The 18,102-nt window shown below is 41.2% G+C and overlaps 1 protein-coding gene and 2 long non-coding RNA genes across 27 annotated transcripts in view; 1 reads left to right on the top strand and 2 right to left on the bottom strand.

Moving 5' to 3' along the window:
• Positions 1-1,172: 1,172 nt before the first annotated feature.
• Positions 1,173-18,102, top strand: part of MSANTD2 (Myb/SANT DNA binding domain containing 2) — a 30,303-nt gene continuing 13,373 nt past the window's right edge. For 4 of the 15 annotated variants that reach the window (XR_011540915.1, XR_011540914.1, XR_011540913.1 and 1 more), the window contains exons 1-3: positions 1,453-1,997; positions 8,906-8,978; positions 9,965-10,011. Coding sequence is in view for 3 of the 15 variants with exons in the window: in XM_070623341.1 (XP_070479442.1) it covers positions 1,488-1,997; positions 8,906-9,496 (1,101 nt within the window). In the remaining 12 variants the exon portion in view is untranslated. Of the gene's footprint in view, positions 1,998-8,905; positions 9,497-9,964; positions 10,012-18,102 lie in introns of those variants that run through there. The other 11 variants (XR_011540918.1, XR_011540917.1, XR_011540916.1 and 8 more) reach the window with 7 other exon arrangements.
• Positions 4,425-7,710, bottom strand: LOC139083874 (uncharacterized). The gene is made up of 2 exons (XR_011540931.1): positions 7,600-7,710; positions 4,425-5,763 (listed from the first exon to the last, which is right to left on the bottom strand). It is a non-coding gene; the product is annotated as an uncharacterized lncRNA (long non-coding RNA).
• LOC139083872 (uncharacterized) overlaps positions 8,678-18,102 on the bottom strand; it is a 28,671-nt gene continuing 19,246 nt past the window's right edge. For 8 of the 11 annotated variants that reach the window (XR_011540926.1, XR_011540921.1, XR_011540920.1 and 5 more), the window contains 2 exons: positions 9,478-9,679; positions 8,678-9,283 (listed from right to left, as the gene is read on the bottom strand). This is a non-coding gene — a long non-coding RNA (uncharacterized lncRNA). Of the gene's footprint in view, positions 9,284-9,477; positions 9,680-17,915; positions 18,094-18,102 lie in introns of all 11 variants that reach the window. The other 3 variants (XR_011540928.1, XR_011540927.1, XR_011540929.1) reach the window with 1 other exon arrangement.

Genomic DNA, 18,102 nt, shown 5'->3' with positions numbered 1-18,102 from the left:
TAACGGCTTTACCTTTAACTCACTTAATTCTCACAACAATGTTGTGAGGTCATCCTCATTTTATACATGAAGAAACCAAGGCACCGGGAGGTTGGTTAAGTAAATTGGCTGAGGTAGCAGAACTGGAATTTGAAGCCCAGCATTCTGATTCTAGAATCCATACTCTTAACCAAGGTGCTTAGAAACAGAGGAAGAGACAGCATAAATTCTAGAACTTCTTCATGCTTCTTTATATAAACTATGGTGGCATTTTAACAGGAGGAACGAAGACAATCATCTTCTCCACTTCATCCCTATTGCTTATTCCTTCGGTTTTCCGACAACCATATTCTCATGGGTGATTCTGAGTTAAAAATGTAGCTGATCTCAGCTCTATTGTTTTTTTTAACCTAGCAAATATTTGCTATTTTAAAAAATGTTGTATGCTTAATCATATATGAAAAAAATCAGCTGAGGCTTTTAAGTTAAAGATCCAAAATAACCAATTAGATTTTTGTTTCTGCAGAATATTGAAATACTTTACAGCTATGTATTGGATTTGGTGTGCTAATGTCCACTAAATTGCAGCACTTTAAGGGGCATCCAGGAGCAATTAATACACTAATTACTAGAGGTCACAAGAGCTGTCATAATTGACAGTCTTCTTTTTAATCTCCTTATAACTCGAGTGTGTCAAAAACAGTGGGAAAACGATGCAACTTCCAAATTAGGGAGGATGGAGAACGGTATTGGAAACTAACTTTTCAGCAGGGCTCCAGAGTTCATACATATTTAAACTACAAACTGTACAAATGCAATAAAGATATCTAATTCTTCTGCAAACGGTCACGCCTACCCAGGCTAACTGGAACACAGATCATAACTGGAACCACAATTGCTGTTCTTCAAATAATGCGCTTGGGCTTCTTGAAAAGCTACAGCGTACAAACTCCAATACTGCTCCACAACCGCTTTTTAAAGCCTCCCCCAGAAATGCTCTCCCTTCAGCCTTGGCGCCTTACTGGATATGCCCTCCGTAGGTTTCCCCAGTCTCCGCCCTGGACGTCGGCCTCTGCACCCCGGGGCCAGTTTGGAGGGAGGACAGGCAGACGGGAGGGAGAGAGGAGAGCGAGCGAGCGAAATGGTCAAGTCCTCCTTAACTCCGGGCCCCCTCGCGGGCCTCACCCCTCCTCCCGGGGGCTGAGATTGGAGAGGAAGTGGGAAGGCTCCAATCTGTTCCTCACACCAGCGCCCTCATGCCCCCACCCTTCTCCTCAGCTCGGGGCTTCGGCGCGCCTCATCCTCGCCCCTCGCCCCGGGAGAGGGGCGGGCGGCGCGGCAGGGCTCGCGGAGAACGGCCGGCGGGAGCTGACGGCTTCCGCCCGGCACCAGGCGCCCGAAGCCACCCGCCCACCGGCGAGCCAGGCCCGAGGGCAGCCCCGGAGACCGCGGCGGCCGGATGCGCGGGTACGTCACTTCCGGGCGGTGCAGCGGCGGCCGCTTGGAAGATGGCTGCGCCCTGTGGCTCGGAGCTGCCCGCCAACTCGCCGCTAAAAATCCCGAAGATGGAGGTGCTCTCCCCGGCCTCTCCTGGTGGCCTGAGCGACGGAAATCCATCGCTGTCCGACCCTTCCACGCCTCGGGGTGCCTCCCCGCTCGGGCCAGGCAGTGCGGCGGGCTCGGGGGCAGCGGCGTCCGGGGGTCTCGGGCTGGGGCTGGGGGGCCGCAGCGCCGCCTCGTCCTCGGTCTCCTTCTCCCCTGGTGGCGGCGGTGGCGGGGCTGCGGCAGCCGCCGCCGCCGCCTGCCGGGGCATGTCGTGGACGCCGGCCGAGACGAACGCGCTCATCGCAGTGTGGGGCAACGAGCGGCTGGTGGAGGCGCGGTACCAGCAGCTGGAGGGAGCCGGCACGGTGTTCGGCAGCAAGGCCCCCGGGCCGGCCATGTACGAGCGCGTGTCCCGGGCCCTGGCCGAGCTGGGCTACGAGCGGACCCCATCCCAGTGCCGGGAGCGCATCAAGGTAACCGGCCGCCCGGCCTGGGGCAGCGAACCAGAGGCAGAGAGAAGGCGGGGAAGCGGGCCTCGGGGGCAGGGGCCGGTCTGAGCGCAGGGCTCCCCTCCGGGGCCCGGTGGGCGATTCGCATCTCCTCCGCCTTTTTCTTCTCTCCCTGGGAAGGGGGCTTTTTTCCAGATGGCCGCCAGCCCGTAGGTTTCCTGAGTTTGAAGTTGGGCGTGCCTGCCGCCGCCCCTCTTTCTTGCCAATTGAGGATGTTCCTGCGCTCTGAAGTTGGTAGTTTCTCATTGTGCGCCGTGCGGCAGTCCCCATGCCGCTGGCGCCTCTCGCCCCCACCGCCGGGGCCCCTCGCTTTGTTCCAGGCGGAGGGGCTCCCAGGCAGAGGCTTACCAGCCGGGGCGGGACTGAGGAAGAGCAGAAGAGAGGGGGCCGGTGAGCCCCCAGTTTAGGAATTTTCAAATGAGTGGCAGTGGCAGAGCTGTACAAAAAGCGCCTTCGGACGACTGGCCTTTGTGTCAGTCGCCTTGCTTCTAACTTGAGTTGCGAGGACAAGTAAGACTTAAGATGCTTTGGAGAATTGGAAAGGCTCGATGGTGGCCAGATAGTAGTGTGTCGATATCGTGGAGTTTGGTGCACAATTAAAGTTAGCCTGGCTGAGAGTTGGTCTGGAATTTGGAGTGGCGGTGCCTCTAGAGTTAGATTGGCTTGAGGCCCTTTTACGTTTCTGACTAAGCTCCTTCATGAAAGCCAGTTTTTCCCTGCTTTAGTTATTGTGCCCGATGTGGTGACTAGTAAAGCTCTCAGTGTGCATCTGGCTCTCCTTGTGTTATCTGAACGTTTAAATACAGAGGCTTAATTTGGGCTGGAAATTAGCACCAGCCTCGTTATTGTTTTGCTGTTTCTGCTGACTTTCAATCCAGGCGTTCAAATTTGTTTTATTGGCAGATATGGAGTTGTTTTTTAGGTAAGCTAGTTCCCTCATCATAGTGTCTCGTAGATTCTGGTAGGATTCTTCCTCCCAGTTTTCATTGAACCACTTCTTGTTCACAGTCATAGTACCTGTGCACTTCCTTTCTGGTAGGATGGCACTTTTACCTCAATTCCTTGGGGGTAAAACCCAGTAAGAACAATCATAAGCACAGTAAAGGAGGAGATTGCTCCAAAGTTCAAGAGATCTTGGCTCAAGTACTGTTCATCCTGGGACATTGTTGCTTAGAAAATTTGGTCCTAAGATATTTCAAACGTGTTAACTTTTGTTCAAGGAATTTGGCACCCATTTCTGAATTACAAAATTAAATTGGTTTACTTGATAACATGTACCTTTGGGTCTTCTTATGCCCCCCTCTTTTTTTTTTTTAAACAAAGATGTCATTAAAATAGTAGCTTATAGACAGGATTAAAGTAGTGGCTAATAGTAGGCTCTGCTCTTTTAATCCCATTCATTGTTCTATTCAAGGTCATTAAGGTTAAATTTTGGGGAGAGTTTTTGCACTGTACTGGTTAGCGTCTATCCATGAACTTCTCTTGACTTTAGAAGTGCACCTTAGGCATTTGTAACTGTTTTACCTTGATCGATTTTTGTCCATAGAAATTTCCCAATCAAAGAGAAAGTGTTGTGCTATCAAAACCTCACTGAATGTAAATCTCTCCATAAAATCGTTTCTCAAATGACCAAGAACTGTCTAGTTGGATTGCATCCTTGTCCAGTTATGAGAAGCATAACCTAAAGCAAGGAAAGGAGATTGAGCTTCTCTGAAGAATTTTTGAAAGAGGATCAGTTTACCTGTTTCCAGAGAAGACCAAACTGACCTCAAGCTCTTAGAGTATTTTGAGAATATGTACGTGATGATGATGGGCTCTCTGATCCACAGTAGCTGATGAAAAGGAGCGCAGATAATTGTTTGGATTTTTTTAAGTGCTCTGCTCAAGTGATTTCAACCAAGGAACCAAACTTCATAAACTGTGTTGGTCTTTCCTGCCAGAATTTAATCTCTGTAGAGACAAGTTCTGGTCTCTCCTATTTGCTACTGTATCTTCAGTGCCTAGCACATACTGGGCATTAGATACATATTTATTAAATTCACCAAATAAAGTCTAGAAGGAGAATTTTGGAAAGTATAAAAATCTAGAGCAGCGTTACTCAATCTGTAACCCAAAGACATAGATTCTGAATCCCAGTTTGAAAAATACTGCATTGAAAACTAAGCTCTCCCCCTCTAGGAGAATTTAGTATGAATGTTATCTTAAGCATGGAAGCAAATGTGATCACTGAAATCATAGCCTTTCACAGTTGTGAGGTGGATGTCCAAGTAATCCAGATTATGTTTATGAAAATAAAAACACAGCCTTACAAAATTCTCAGAGAATCCCAAACCCCTGAAAACAAATCTTTAGATCTCAGTTTCAGAAATGCCGATTAGAACAGATGAGTAATTCAGAGATCTCTTTCACTTTATTGTGTTGATAAGAACTGTAAGAAGAACTTCAGTAATCCTTTTTGCTTTAGATTTTACAAAATAGAAACAAAACAGTGCAGTAAGATATGGACTGTGAGGAAGTTCTTGTGTGGACTAATGTGGCTTACTTAAATGTGATCTCATGTCGGCGGCTCCCAGGGAAGGAACCCACCTTGTGCATCAGTTGTATTTCTGGTCTAATGTATTTAAAGATTCTATCAAAATTCAATTATGAAAACGCAGTAAATAATTTCTTTTAAGTTTGAATGGAGGGAAGAGAGATATATATAGTAACTTTGGTTTTTCCATGAAATTTTCCCTTAATCATAGTTTCAACTGTTGATGTAGCTGATTTCATTTCATTCCATGAGGGCATCAGAAAGCTGAGTCTTATCCCAGCCTCTTCCCTGACCACCTTCCTGAAAGACCTTAAAGCACATCACTTCCCTTCTCTGGACCGTGCCTCAGTCCTCTTTTTTATACAGTAAAAGTATTAAAATTGTACATATGGGAATTGAATTAATAACTCTTGGATTTTGCTACAAAGGCACTATTTTTAAATACTGTTCAAGTGAATATGTATATTTCTACACACACAGAATTTTAACATAAAGTCAGATATAAACATTTGTTTATTGCTGCAAAGAGTTTCATTTTCAAGTCTGACATGTCCTGTTACTCCATGTGCCTGAGACTGCCTTGCTACACAGATTATTGTTTGGTTCTGAAGTTTTGATGCTTTTTGTTTGTTTACCAGAAGAAAGTTTGTCCACCAGCAATTCCAGCCTAATTTTGGAGTCAGATAAACAAATAGGTGGTTTTCTGTCTGGTCATTCCATTCCCCTTTTCTATAGGCCTTTTCTCCATATCTCCATTCACCAAATACTCGAGTGTTTATTATGTGCAGGGCTGTCTGCTAGGTGTTTGGATGAATAAAAGAACTGTAATATACACTGCAAGAGCTAACAGTGAACATCAAAGAGTTAAAAAGCTGTACAAGACAACACAAGTGATGGTATGCAATGCATTACTTGATTAAGTGTCATGTGACTAAAGCAGACAATAAGTGTGATGACTTCAAAGGAGGGAGAGAGCTCATCACAGTCCATACTGTAGTAGTTGAAAGATCTATCTGAACGTGGAATTCATGAACACATTCACTTCTGAGCCAGATGCTGTATTCACACTTCAGTCAGTGAATCTGATGCACTGCAAAACTCCTTCTCACGTCCCATATTTTTGGGTGTTCTCCAGAAATTTGCCTCTTGAGAGTTGGCTAAAGCCAATGTCTTTCAAACAGATGTGTACTTCTAGCTCTGCCTCAAGATGAAATGAAATGCAAGGTGATCATATGACCTAAAAAACTTATTTTTGCCAGATCAGTGCTGGTTGCTCATCAGACAAATTTAAAAGTGATAGGGAGTCTTCTGCCTAGCAAACAAAATGGTTCATTTTTTAGGGACGTTGCTTAGATTTATTCATCAGTAATTGTCATAATCTTTGGAACAAATCTCGTCCTTTAGCAGACAAATCACAGTATAGTCTATTTGGTCTTTTATTTTGGCTATCAAGCTTTGTCAGTATTTGTTTGTGAGAACCAATAAGGCAAAGATAGCTTGGAGCCCAAAGATACCTTTGCCCCTCTGTAAGCATTTTAATAGACTCTGCCCATCTCTGAGGACTTCTCTCTGGGGTTTGCAGACAAGCCTTTCCCTCTGCCTTATTGTTGACAGATTTTCAAGAAATGTGGTATACCACGCAGATAGTTTGTAAGAAAGATTTAGTCAGATTTGTTTCCTTCCATTTTTTTCATACTTAGTTTCTGTTGTTCCCATGCCACTGTTACCCGCAAGCTTGTGCATTCTTGTTTGCTTGTCTACTTGTGAGTCTGACAGGGGCTTGATGTATATCCTCGAAGAATAGACCATCTTAGACTACTGACCATACGCTTATATTTAGGCTTTCAGTTTTGGAGGTAAGGGATCTAACAAACACATGTTAAAACTGTGAATGAATAGGCTTCTGAGTTTATTTCCTGGCATTTTGGAAAATCTAGTAAAGAGTGGAGTGAAATATTCTGGATCTTTCATTAAGAGGATATGTAAAAGGCAAAAAGAATTTAGAAAGCACATAGTACAAATAGTGCTGTTCCATAGAACTCTCTGCTGATGAAAATGGTCTATATCTACCACAGTTCAGTGAGATAGCCACCAGTCACATGGGGCTGTTCAGCCCTTGGAATGTGGCTAGTGTGCCTGAGGAACTGAATTTTTAATTATATTCCACTTTAGTTAATTTAATTTTAAATTATAAATTGCCACATGTGGTTAGTGGCTACCATATTGAACAGTGTAGGATGTAAGTTGTTATTCAGAGTATTAAAGAAGTCTTTATTTTGTGAAAGGATTTTCTTGGCTATACATTCATATCTCTAGGGGGAGCTCGAAGTTCCTTCTTGTCCTCCCTGTCACTTTACCCCTGAGTAGGAGCAACCTTGATAGAAGTCAAGAAAAATGATCTACCATTCTAGGAGGAGGAGCTTTTAGTGCAAGGAATACAATATTACAACTTTAGTTGGCTGGGGCAAACAGTGTCATCTTCTTGGTTGTCTCGGACAGAGCTGTCCAGTAGAACTTTCTGTGATGATACGAGTGTTCTGTTTCTGCACTGTCCAACAGCCACTGTGTAGTAGCCACTTGCCACAGGCGGCTATTGAGCACTTGAAATGTGGCTAGTGTGACTGTGAAACTGAATTTTTAATTTAAATTAATTTAGATTTAAATAGCCACATGTGGATAGTGGCTATGGTATTGGTCAGAACAGCTTTGGAATAAATAGTGTTCCAATTTTTTGCTTATATATTCCCAAAAGAGTTTTGAAATCCCTGTACTCTCTCAAAGACTTTTAAGCTGACATTAAAATTTTTTCGTCACATGTTTGAAAGTTTACAGGAAGTTAACAGGATATAGGAAATATTAAATCTAGTAAGAGATGAGTAAGATGAGGATTGCCTGTAAAATTTATTGAATAATGTACTATGAATCTGAAAAATCCACCCAAATTTTTATCTGTAGGTTTTATCAAATGTATTTTGAAAATGTTGATGATCAGACAGTATTCCACTTAGATTTAAAAGAAATAATATCACTAACCTGTATTGCTTTGGTTATTCTAAATTCAGGGGCCATGCTTCACACCTAAAAAATACAAGACTGGGAATGACAGTAATGCCTGAGGTTTTAGGGTGCCTTCATCAGTCATTATAGAAGGATTATGGGTACCCCAGTTGAAGACCAGTGCTTTAGATCTCTGAGCATCTTTTTGATTCCTTTCTTGGCTGATCTAGTGGGACTAGGCCCTTGAATTCCACTGCCCTTAGGAAATGGGAAAGATGTGGAACTTAATTCTTGACTAAAGTCCAAGCATGTGGGGGAGGATTTGGAGATCTTGCCCATTCCCTTGCATCAGATGAAACTGACAGATTCATCTCAGGGTTTCATTAAATACTAAAGTCCAAAGTAAGGACTTAATTTTTTTTATCACCAACAAATATTTGGGTGCCTCCTGCAGTAGGCCCTAAATAGAGCAGTGTACCATTTACTGTCAAGGTGTCCACCTTCCACTGAAGGAGTCAGGCTACTAAAGCACCAGTTGCAGTATCGTGAGCAAGGTCTGTGTATTGTGTTGATGGTAAGCTCATCGTGCTACAGGCACACACATGAAGGGCATGCCATCTTAGGCTTTCAGGAGGTGGATTCTGAAGGTGAAGTGGCATTGAATTGAGCAGAAGTGAGTAGAGATAGATGAGCAGTTGGGATAAAAGCCCAGAGGCAGCATAACCTAGAACGTTGCAAACTTCAAAGACAGTAAGATATATTTTGTCCAAGAATCCAAAACTGGAGGTGTCCAGTTAACGGCAGTTGTTCCAGAAAGTTTAAATGATCAGCTATTTAAAAAGTCATGCCTTTCAACTGAAGAACAATTTGCTATACTGCATGGCATTTGGTGAAGCTATGACTGTGAATGAATGGTTGGTGGTGTCATAAAGAACCAAGATAAAGGGCAGAGCAGATAGTTTTGGAATAACTAAACTAACTGTAGACATAATTCTAGATTATATCTATGTTTTGATAAATAACTTTTTGATGTTGAATTGTAGTTGTGCAAATATCCATTGTATATCTCATTTCTTAATTTACATACTGGAAAGAAAAACCAAAGCAATGCATCTTTTTGGACATACAAGAAGAAGAAATAGATTTTATCCTGTGGTCTAGTACTCACATAATGTATATATAACTGAAACAAATTTCACAAAATAATAATGATTATAGCTAACACTTACTATGTGCCATGCACTAAGTGCTTTACAAATATTAACTTATTTAATCCACATAATGACACTATACTTAATTATGTGCAGTACACTCTGATATGTTCTATTCTATTTGAATGCAGATTATGTGGCTCCAGAGCCTCTTGAGTAACACAAGCACAGCACGGGAAGCACCCAGCACGATGCCTGCACCTGGTAGGCCCTCTTTCTCCACCCCTCCCCACATCCTCCTTCTCCCCAGGACTTCTCAGCAGCGCCTCCCCTGTTCACCCCAGTCTCTCTGGTACCTCGGGTCTTTCCCCCACCCCAGCCACAGTGTCACTTGTCTCCACAAGTTCCCTCACCTAAAACTGGTGCAAAGAAAACCTGAGGGGATGGGGGTGGCCGCTCCCACTGGTACTGGGCAGCGGGCTTACTCCTTGGGGACTGGCAGCTCAGGGTCACGTTGGTCCCCACACGGGGCACGCCCAGGAGACGGCAGGATGGAGGAGCTGGAGGAACTGAGGGAGGGGAGACTGGTTAAAAACTCACCCCCAAGGGACCAACAGACCCCCCAGCCCCCTCCTCCCACACACATACCCTTCTGTTGCTCCATTTGCCCCTCCCCCAGGCTTTGCATCAGCCACTTGGGAGAGACCTGCCTGGCCTCCCATGGGGGTGGGGAGATATTGGAGAGGGTGTGCTTCTCACTTACCCAGCACATTGAGTTCTAAACTTTTGCTGCCATGGCCCCTCTCTTTGCCTTGACTGTCGTGCACGTTCACAGAACAGAGGTAGGACCCGGAGTCTTTCTCCTGGAGGCCCTGCAGCTGCAGTGACACATTCCGGGAGGGCATGGGGTAGACCAGGGATGCTCCAGGTTTGCTTGACAGGGTCCCACTGATGTACGCCAACACCTGGTGGGGCAGAACACCTCCCCGTTACTACCTGCCTGCACTGTGCCCGCAGATTAGCTAATCCCCCTCCTCCAAACTGGCAGTCTTCAAATGCCCCTCACCTGCACCCATCCCCTCTAACCTGTACCAGCCCCTCATTCACCCCGTCTTCCTAGTCACCCCCTCACCGCCCCAGGTCCTCTTCACCAGAACAGCTCTTGTTCCCTATACATTGTCTCTTCATCACCCACTTGCACTGTTTAGAAAGGTGGTCAACAACCCACTAAAACTGATTTCCCAACCCAGGAATGGGCAACCTGCAAGTAGATGAAAGACGATTAGAAGATACTGAGGTGAGATTGTTTTTTTCAATCATTGTGCTCTTTTTCTTTTAGACCTAAGGTATCAAAACTCCAGAAACATCATTAATTTGGAATGGGTCATGTCTCAGATATTCTGGTGAGGTGTTTTATACCATATAGTTCTAGATAGCTGGAGCCTAGGGTTTGAGGGAAGAGAGTCAAAGGAGGTGGGAAGTGGTAAGAAATGAGGCTTGGAGACATAAGCAGGAGGTCAGATGATGTGCTAAGGAGTTTGGACTTTGTCCCAATCATCAAAGAATTTTAAGCTGAGGGTTGACAGGGTTAGTCTTAAGTTCTAGAACTGGCTGTACTGTGGACAGTGAATTGGAAAGGGTAAGACTGGAAACACAAAGATCACTTAAAGGCTTCTTGCAGTAAGCTAGACAAAAGGCCAAACAGTGGCAGTGAAAATAGAGAGAAGAGAACAGATTTCAGAAACATCAAAATCAGTGGGGCTGTTTGGAGAATCTGAAAATTTTAATTTATAGGATTTATTAGATCTTAACCTGTCATACAACTCACTATGTACTTCTCTACCAATTTACGCAGAGGATTCTTTGTTGTGGCCCTCAAAGATCATCAGTAGTTCATAGCTTAAGTTTTTGGAGTTGGTTCTAGAACCCAGTGAGATCCAGCTAAAACCATTTTAGGACAGTCGTGTCTGTGTTATCTCTAGGATATACTCTGTACAGACTCTTGGATTCTGATCTGCTCTCCAGTCTTCAGGAATGATGATCCTGCCTTCTTTTTTTCTAACATTACCAGAGAGCAAGAACTAAAATTCAGATCTAAGGTTTCAAATGTTCATTGTCACACAGGCACTCTGAAGGATGCTCACATCACTAGGTTGAGGTGGGATAGGAGTTTTTTTCCCTTTTGGAAGGTTATATCTGTGTAATGTTTAACAAATGTTTCAAAATGGGAGAAAAAACTTCTTGAGTTTCAAAAACAAAGACCAGTACTATAAAGAGCTTTAACTTTTAAACAACTGATTGTTAGGATTGCTGTGATTATTTATTTCTGTTCTGGGGTTCATGCAGTGTGTTCTTCTGCCTACTATTTACCATTGCAAAAACTTTATTCAGTGTTGAAAAATGAATGCTTAATAAATCTGTGCCTTATATGCATATGTTACAAATTATCTGGAGTTTGTAATCTATGCAGAGTCTTCCCCATCTAATTGTTCTGAATAATTGAAAAATGTCTGCATATTGGAAAAAGGCATGTGTTTTAATCTGTATTATTCTTACCTATTTGAGTTAAGAGAGTTCTTGAGAGCCAATGGAAAAACTTTTTTTTTCTTGGCACTAATCAAGTGAGTGTTATTTTGTCACTTAGAGATGCATGTTGTTATTCTTTAGTAAGATACAAACCTCTGTTTATTCTCAGCCATCATTTTAGGAATAACAGCCATCATTTTCATATATGTGTTCTTGGCTGTATTCATAAATTACATATTTTGAGTTTCCAAATAATATTTCCTTCAATATAAATTGATACAGTAGAATGGTAGTTATTTACTTAGGTATGTTTCCTAGTTACATTTTCTCAGCCTTTGTAAGACTGCTTTGTTGTAATAGCCTGAATTTTTGAAACTCACAGTATTGTTTCTCTACTATCTACCTTCACATTGCTTCATTTATCCAAATAAGTCAACTATGTTTGTAATTGATATTAATAAAACCAGAATAAAGTTCATATCTACCAAAAACTGCTTTTATTATTATTATTTTAAATTTACAAATGCTTTTCTGTAAATGGAAAGAGCTTGTTTATGATTTAGAAAGAAAAGTATGATAGGTCAAAAAGTCCCTCAACCTTTTATTGATCTCTCAACTGCCATAGACAACCTTAAGGAAGTTTTATTCATTTATCCACTCATTCAGCAAAAGTCTGTTGAGCTGCTTCTGCATGCTAGGCATTGATTTAGGTGCTGGGAATACATCAGTGAACAAAACTGAAAAAACCCCCTGCCTTCAAGGAGCTTAGATTTTGGTAGAAAACAATATGATCTTTAAAATATGTAATTTAGGGGGCTGGCCTCTCCTGGCCTAGTGGTTAAGTTCGGCGTGCTCTGCTTAGGCAGCCTGGGTTTGTTTCCTGTGCGTGAACCTACACCACTCATCGGTGGCCATGCAGTGGTGGCAACCCACATACAAAATAGAGGAAGATTGGCATAGATGTTAGTTCAGGGCAAATCTTGCTCAGCCAAAAAAAATTTTTTTAAATAAATAAAATATGTAATTCAAAACAATTAACACAGTTAGAAAGAAAAGCCTCAAATATGATATTCCTTGATATCAGCCTTATTGACCTCAGAAAGTTTGAGGTTTCTACCTTTCATTATGAATTAAGAAATAGAAATTCATTTGCCTTTGCTTTATTAAGAATGATTTACATGATTTTATAGTATGCCTTTTTATTGTGATATGTCCACTTGTCACTGAGGTTTGCCCCACCAAGCAGCAAAGTACAACATTGTTAGCATTCATTCAGTCATTAGATAATGAGCACCCCTGTGCTGGGTCCTGAGGTTCAGCCTTCAGCAAAACCAGGTAATGTCTCTTCTCGCTCATGCAAGTTAGGAAACATGGTTAATAGTTGGACTTTGAGAGATCAGAGTTGTGCCAATTTTAGAACAGCATAAAATATTCTTTATATAAGTAATATAAACCACGTTAAAAAATTAAGACAAAAAGTCAAGAGAAAAATGTTAACTTCTTCACTGTAGCATAAGCACATATGCATGAAATGTTATTTTTCAAGAAGTGATGGTGAATCTGATTTTAATTCCTGTAAATTTACATGCGCCAAAAAAGGAATGAGAGATCTATGTGCTTTCTGTTCTTTTGAACTCTAAGAAAATATATATGTCATTACTCCTCCTTATTTGATTCATGCTGAGTTTTGCCTGCCTCCTGCTTTTTGTGAACAGGTAGCCCAGCCAGTGGGGCCTACTCCTCACTCTGGACTGTAGTTAGGGAACCTTTCTTCCGGCTTCATTTATATGTTAGGGTGTTAGTCCCCATATTCTTGCCAAGACTGAACCTTTGGAAATGCTCAAATGATTGGCTTTTATCTATAAAAGAGGAAATATGAGCACAAAGTTGAAGAAGCTATGATGATGTAGCCAGGTGTTTCTGAAACTTGAGGAATGTGCGGGCAAAAACATGTTCATGTAACAATGTTACTAAATATGCAACAAACCTAAATGTAGGTGTAAAGTCCTTTTACTTATAGATCTCACGTATTATCAAACAAAAACTTTATAAAACACTTTAAGTACTAATAAAACTAAAAGTCAAAAAAATCAAGCTAGCATTCCTTTATGGGATGATGTGGCTTAGCTGAAACTTACTTGCCTTTCCAAAGGAGGTTCTGATACTGGCTGCTGCAGTGAGGTTCTTTTGAATTTGTTGTTCCTACTGTGTGCTTTGTGATAAAACTGTGCTGCTACTTTTTCTCTACTTGGACTAACCTGTATACATAAGGCAGCTTGCTCTCCATATGGTGCCACTCTTACTGTTTTTGTAATAATAATAATGGCTAACATTTACTGAGTTCCAGCTATTAGGTGGACACTGTTTTAAATGCTCTACTTGTACTTTTTCATTTAACACAACAAATCTGTGATGAGGTACTGTTAGTAGCCTCACCCTACAGATGGAGAAATTGAGGCACAGTGAGATTAATTTGTCTAATGTCACAAAGCTAGCAGGTGGTGAAGCTAGATTAAGCAGTGTGGCTCCATGCTTTTAACCACTTGGTTATATTGCCCCTTTATGAATCATCAGCTCACCTTTATTAAATTTTGACAATTGAAGTGATATTTTGGCAACAGGGTGATCATAAACAGTCATAAATGCAATACTAAAATCACAGAGCAACACCCAGATGGACATCATTATGCTCATACATGTTTCTTATCATAGAAATAAACACAAATTTTAAAAATTCTTGCAGATAATTCATGGTGTCCTAAGTTTATAAACATAATGAGAAACATTGATTTGGAAGTCCCAAGGAGGAATTTAAAACATGTTGAAACATAAATAAAGCTTTTGTTGTAGAATAATCATTGTTATCCATTCAAGTCTTTATATAAATGATTATATTTATTGGACTACCAACTCCCCTTAAAGGAAGTAAGGAGAAACATTACAAAGTAGAATTACTTTTTGACAGTAAAAGCAGGTAATGATGTGGCTTACCAAAGGAGACCATGGAATGTCCACTACCTTATGCCTGCCATTGTCCACCTGATGTCTAAATGGTTTGGGTACTCTTCTTTTTAGAGGTGATGGGGATGAGATAGACTGTTTTATAATATATAATATAAATATACCAAAAAGTGTATATGCATGTGAAGAAAGCTAAAAATAGAACCAGAAAATAAGAAGTCAGAGAGTGCAAGGAGTATAGCAGTAACCCAGGTAAATACGGTTACCTCAGCTATATATTAAAATGAGCTATGAATTTCCCAGCAATTATGGCAAAAAGGTAAATACAGTGACTTTCTATGCTTTTCAATGTCTCTGAAGAGAAGCATACAGCATCCTACTTTTGCAACCTAAGATGAATTTAAAGATCCTCTGATAGTGAGCTTGGATAAGCTGTTGACTTTCTCTTAGTTGTCTTTTCTGTTAAATAGGGATACCCACATGCCTTCCCTATATATGTGCTGCACTGCCAAGACCCCTCCTCCAGGAGAGAGACATGGTCCCCCCAGCTGACCGGAGCACTGATTGATGAGGCTTCTGGTTGAATTCCTCCCAAGAATTTCCTTTTGCCCAAGGGAGCTGTCTACCCCCAGGCTAGGCCCCCTCTCTGGTGGCAGCCTGAAGCCAGTCACTGGTCAGTGCCGAAATACAAAGTACAGCCCCCTTGCTTCAATTCAGGACAGCTCTGAGGGGTCATCCAAGTTCCTTTAGGATTAGCCGAGGGCTTTGCTACAACTATGTCTGTCTTCAACTTTCTCTGCCCGGTCCTGCTCAGTCTTTGTCAGGTGGTGTTCTCAAGAGCCCTTCCCAGTAAACCTGCACACGGTCTCCTCAGAGTCTGTATCCTGAGACCCTCTCTTTTAGGATTATTGTAAAAATTGGGAATAATAAATGTAAACTGCTAACCCAGATCTCAGTGCACAGTAGGCATTGAGGAAATGGTCGTTGTGGTTCACTTCATACATGGATGTTGAGCTGCATATGGAAAATGTTTGATTTTTGTAAAAGGTACAGACTTTTTCATGTGGCCATTGCTTTTAGCAATCCTCATAAAGGTAAGAATAAAATACAAAAATTCTATCAAATGAGCTATAAAAAGTGTTATCACCTGGATTTCTTTCTAACAACTTCCTCAATAAATTCAGTTTCCCAAGGACAGATGCTTAAACTTAAAACATGTTATTTTCAGGTTTTTCAATAAAAGGGTATGTGTCAGGATATGAGGGTGTATTCTTTTCATGCACTTAGACCTGTAGTTTATACCATGTAAATGCAAAAAAACCCACACTTTTTGAAGTAATTCAGTATTTACCATTTTTTAACAATTGACTGAATCTTGACTTAATGCTTGTACCCAGATATCTCGATGGAGGATTTTTAATAACCTTACTTTTTTGATGATTTATCTAGATGTCAAGATTATTTCTTTTTTTCACAACCAAATATGTAAAATTTGCTAATGGAAAAAATCTGTATTATAGGTTACCTTTGCATTATAGATGGTAGTTTTTAGTAAGAAAATAACTGCAAAACTGAGAGAATCATATGGTCAACATATGAAAGAAAGAAAATGGCCATCAATTTCAGGAGGGAAAACCTGCCCTGCGGTTTCCCTCTTAAGCATTGGTCTCATGAATAGAAGAAAGTGCCTTTGTGTTGGGTAAGCAATACAATGTTGTTAACAATAAAGCTGTTTGAGGTTGTTTGGTAATGTGTGTGTGTGTGTGTATACATGTGTAGTTCTTAATTTTTAGACATGGTTTATTATGGAACAATTAGTGTGTAATGCAAGGTGTTTTTGTATGGGAGGGCTTTAAAGATAAATGATTCTGCTCTGCTGTCCTAGAAATATTTTAGATAATTCTCTAGAATGTGTTTTTTTTAGTTACTACATATACGGTGCCCCAGGTTATGAAGTACTGAGAAAAAGATTGGAGAGAGCTGCCAACGTAGCAACTTGAGAGGTGAAGTAGGAGTCAGATGAAAATAACCTCTAATCCAAGTCAGTTCTTTACCAAACAACTGATTGTTTTCCCCTTTTAGGTGGGGAGGAAGTTCTAGGCAAATAGTGTTATCTATCTTTGATGACTAATTTCTGTTGCTGCTTATGTCTGAAATAGTTAAGTAGTTCAGTATACCCTGATTTTTTGACCTGTCTTGTACTAAATAGAGAAGCACTTGAGGATTCCATGTCTAGAAGGATTCTTGTATCCCAAAGAAGTCCTTAAACATGACCACGCATACTAGGTATGGCTTTTATAATGTTACTGCCAAGATGAGATGTTGTGTGAGTAGCCATATGATTTACCTACAGTGTAGGGTTAAAGGCTTTATGGTCACATGAATATAGTTCCTTGAGCAATGGAAGATGTGGGGGTTTTGGTTTTTTTTTGTTTTTTTTTTACAATTAGTGTTCTCCTCCTTGAGGGTTTTTTCTTCCTAATCTGAATGGGCAAGACCTTCAGCTGCTAGCATGGAGGAACCTACAAAATTTAGGCATTGACACTCACTGAGAATCAAAATTTCTTGAATTATTTGTTCTTTGCAAGAATTTTTCCCTCATGAAGACAGTACTGACCAGTTATAGACAGAAAAGTGAGTCGTTGATAGCCAGGTTCGGAATGAAGTGCCAGCTAATAGGATTCAGCCCTGGACAGTCCCCACAGAGACTGAGGCTGCCGAGAGGTAAGATCTCTTGGTTTCTGGTGGTCATTCTTCTGTTTGACCCTATTAAAATTCAGGGAACAATTGAGGCTTTTTCCTTTTCTATCTTTGACAGAACTACTTTGTATTCTTGAATATTTTATTTAGTTTGTAAGGCATAAGAAATACTAAAATTTGGGTGGGGCTGCAGAGTTGCATTTGGCAGGTGACCCCTCCCCTGCAAAGAAAAATGTAACAAGGTTAGATGTTTTAAAAATAGCCTTGCCCTCTACAGCTAGGCCTCCTTTGTTGCAAAGAAATTAATTTGCTTTGCTAATTGTAGCTGTATCTGTTTTATACCCTATTCTGCTCCTGCTTTTTTCAAAAGGTTGTAGGAGCCCTACCTACCTTGGATTCGTTGATTTATAAATATAATCGACTATTGTGATTGAATGATGAGTTTCCGGATTTTCTTTGCTAAGAAAAATTTGATCTTCTTGCTAGTAATTTACTACTTCGAAATTACCTTAATTCATTTACCTAATAAATATACTTTGAACAATCCTAACATGATAGGCACTGTTCTGGACTCAGAAAACAGTGAACAAGACAGGCCTAATGCCTACCTCATGGAGTTTACAATCTAGTGGAATGGCTCCCTTAGGAAACACTTTGTGAATGGCATTTGGTAATTTTTAGATGCCATATCCCTTTGGAAGAAGTACTTGTCTTGGGTCCTTGGCTCCTCATTTTTTAAGTGAGGAAGTTGGACTAGATAATCTCTAAGGTTCTTTTCCTTTCAAAACTTTTATTATGTTTTGAAAGTTGGAACTTTATTCGCCGTTAAAGCCTTGGGCAGCTCTACCCCCTCCTGTCAATCAGTATTTATAGAAAGTTATATTAAAGATATATTTGACAAAGATAGAGACACAGATAGGTAATGAATACTATCAAGTGCTGCAGGATTGTCAAATGAGTTAAGGACAAAGTTTGAAGACCATTCTTCTTAGTAATTAAGAACATAGTGCTTACCATAATATGAACGGTTTCAGCAGATTAATAGAGCAGACTTTGATCCCATTGGGTTAAAGACTGAATTAGTGGTGCTAGCCGGTGGCGTAGTGGTAAAGTTTGCGCACTCCGCTTTGGTGGTTTGGGTTCGTGGGTTTGCATCCTGGGTGCGGACCCACACACCGCTCCTCAAGCCACACTGTGGCGG

Source organism: Equus przewalskii, chromosome 6 (genome assembly GCF_037783145.1).
Source record: "Equus przewalskii isolate Varuska chromosome 6, EquPr2, whole genome shotgun sequence".
NCBI lineage: Eukaryota > Metazoa > Chordata > Mammalia > Perissodactyla > Equidae > Equus > Equus przewalskii.
The sequence above is the reverse complement of the archived record's forward strand: the minus strand, read 5'-3'. Positions and strand labels throughout refer to the sequence as shown.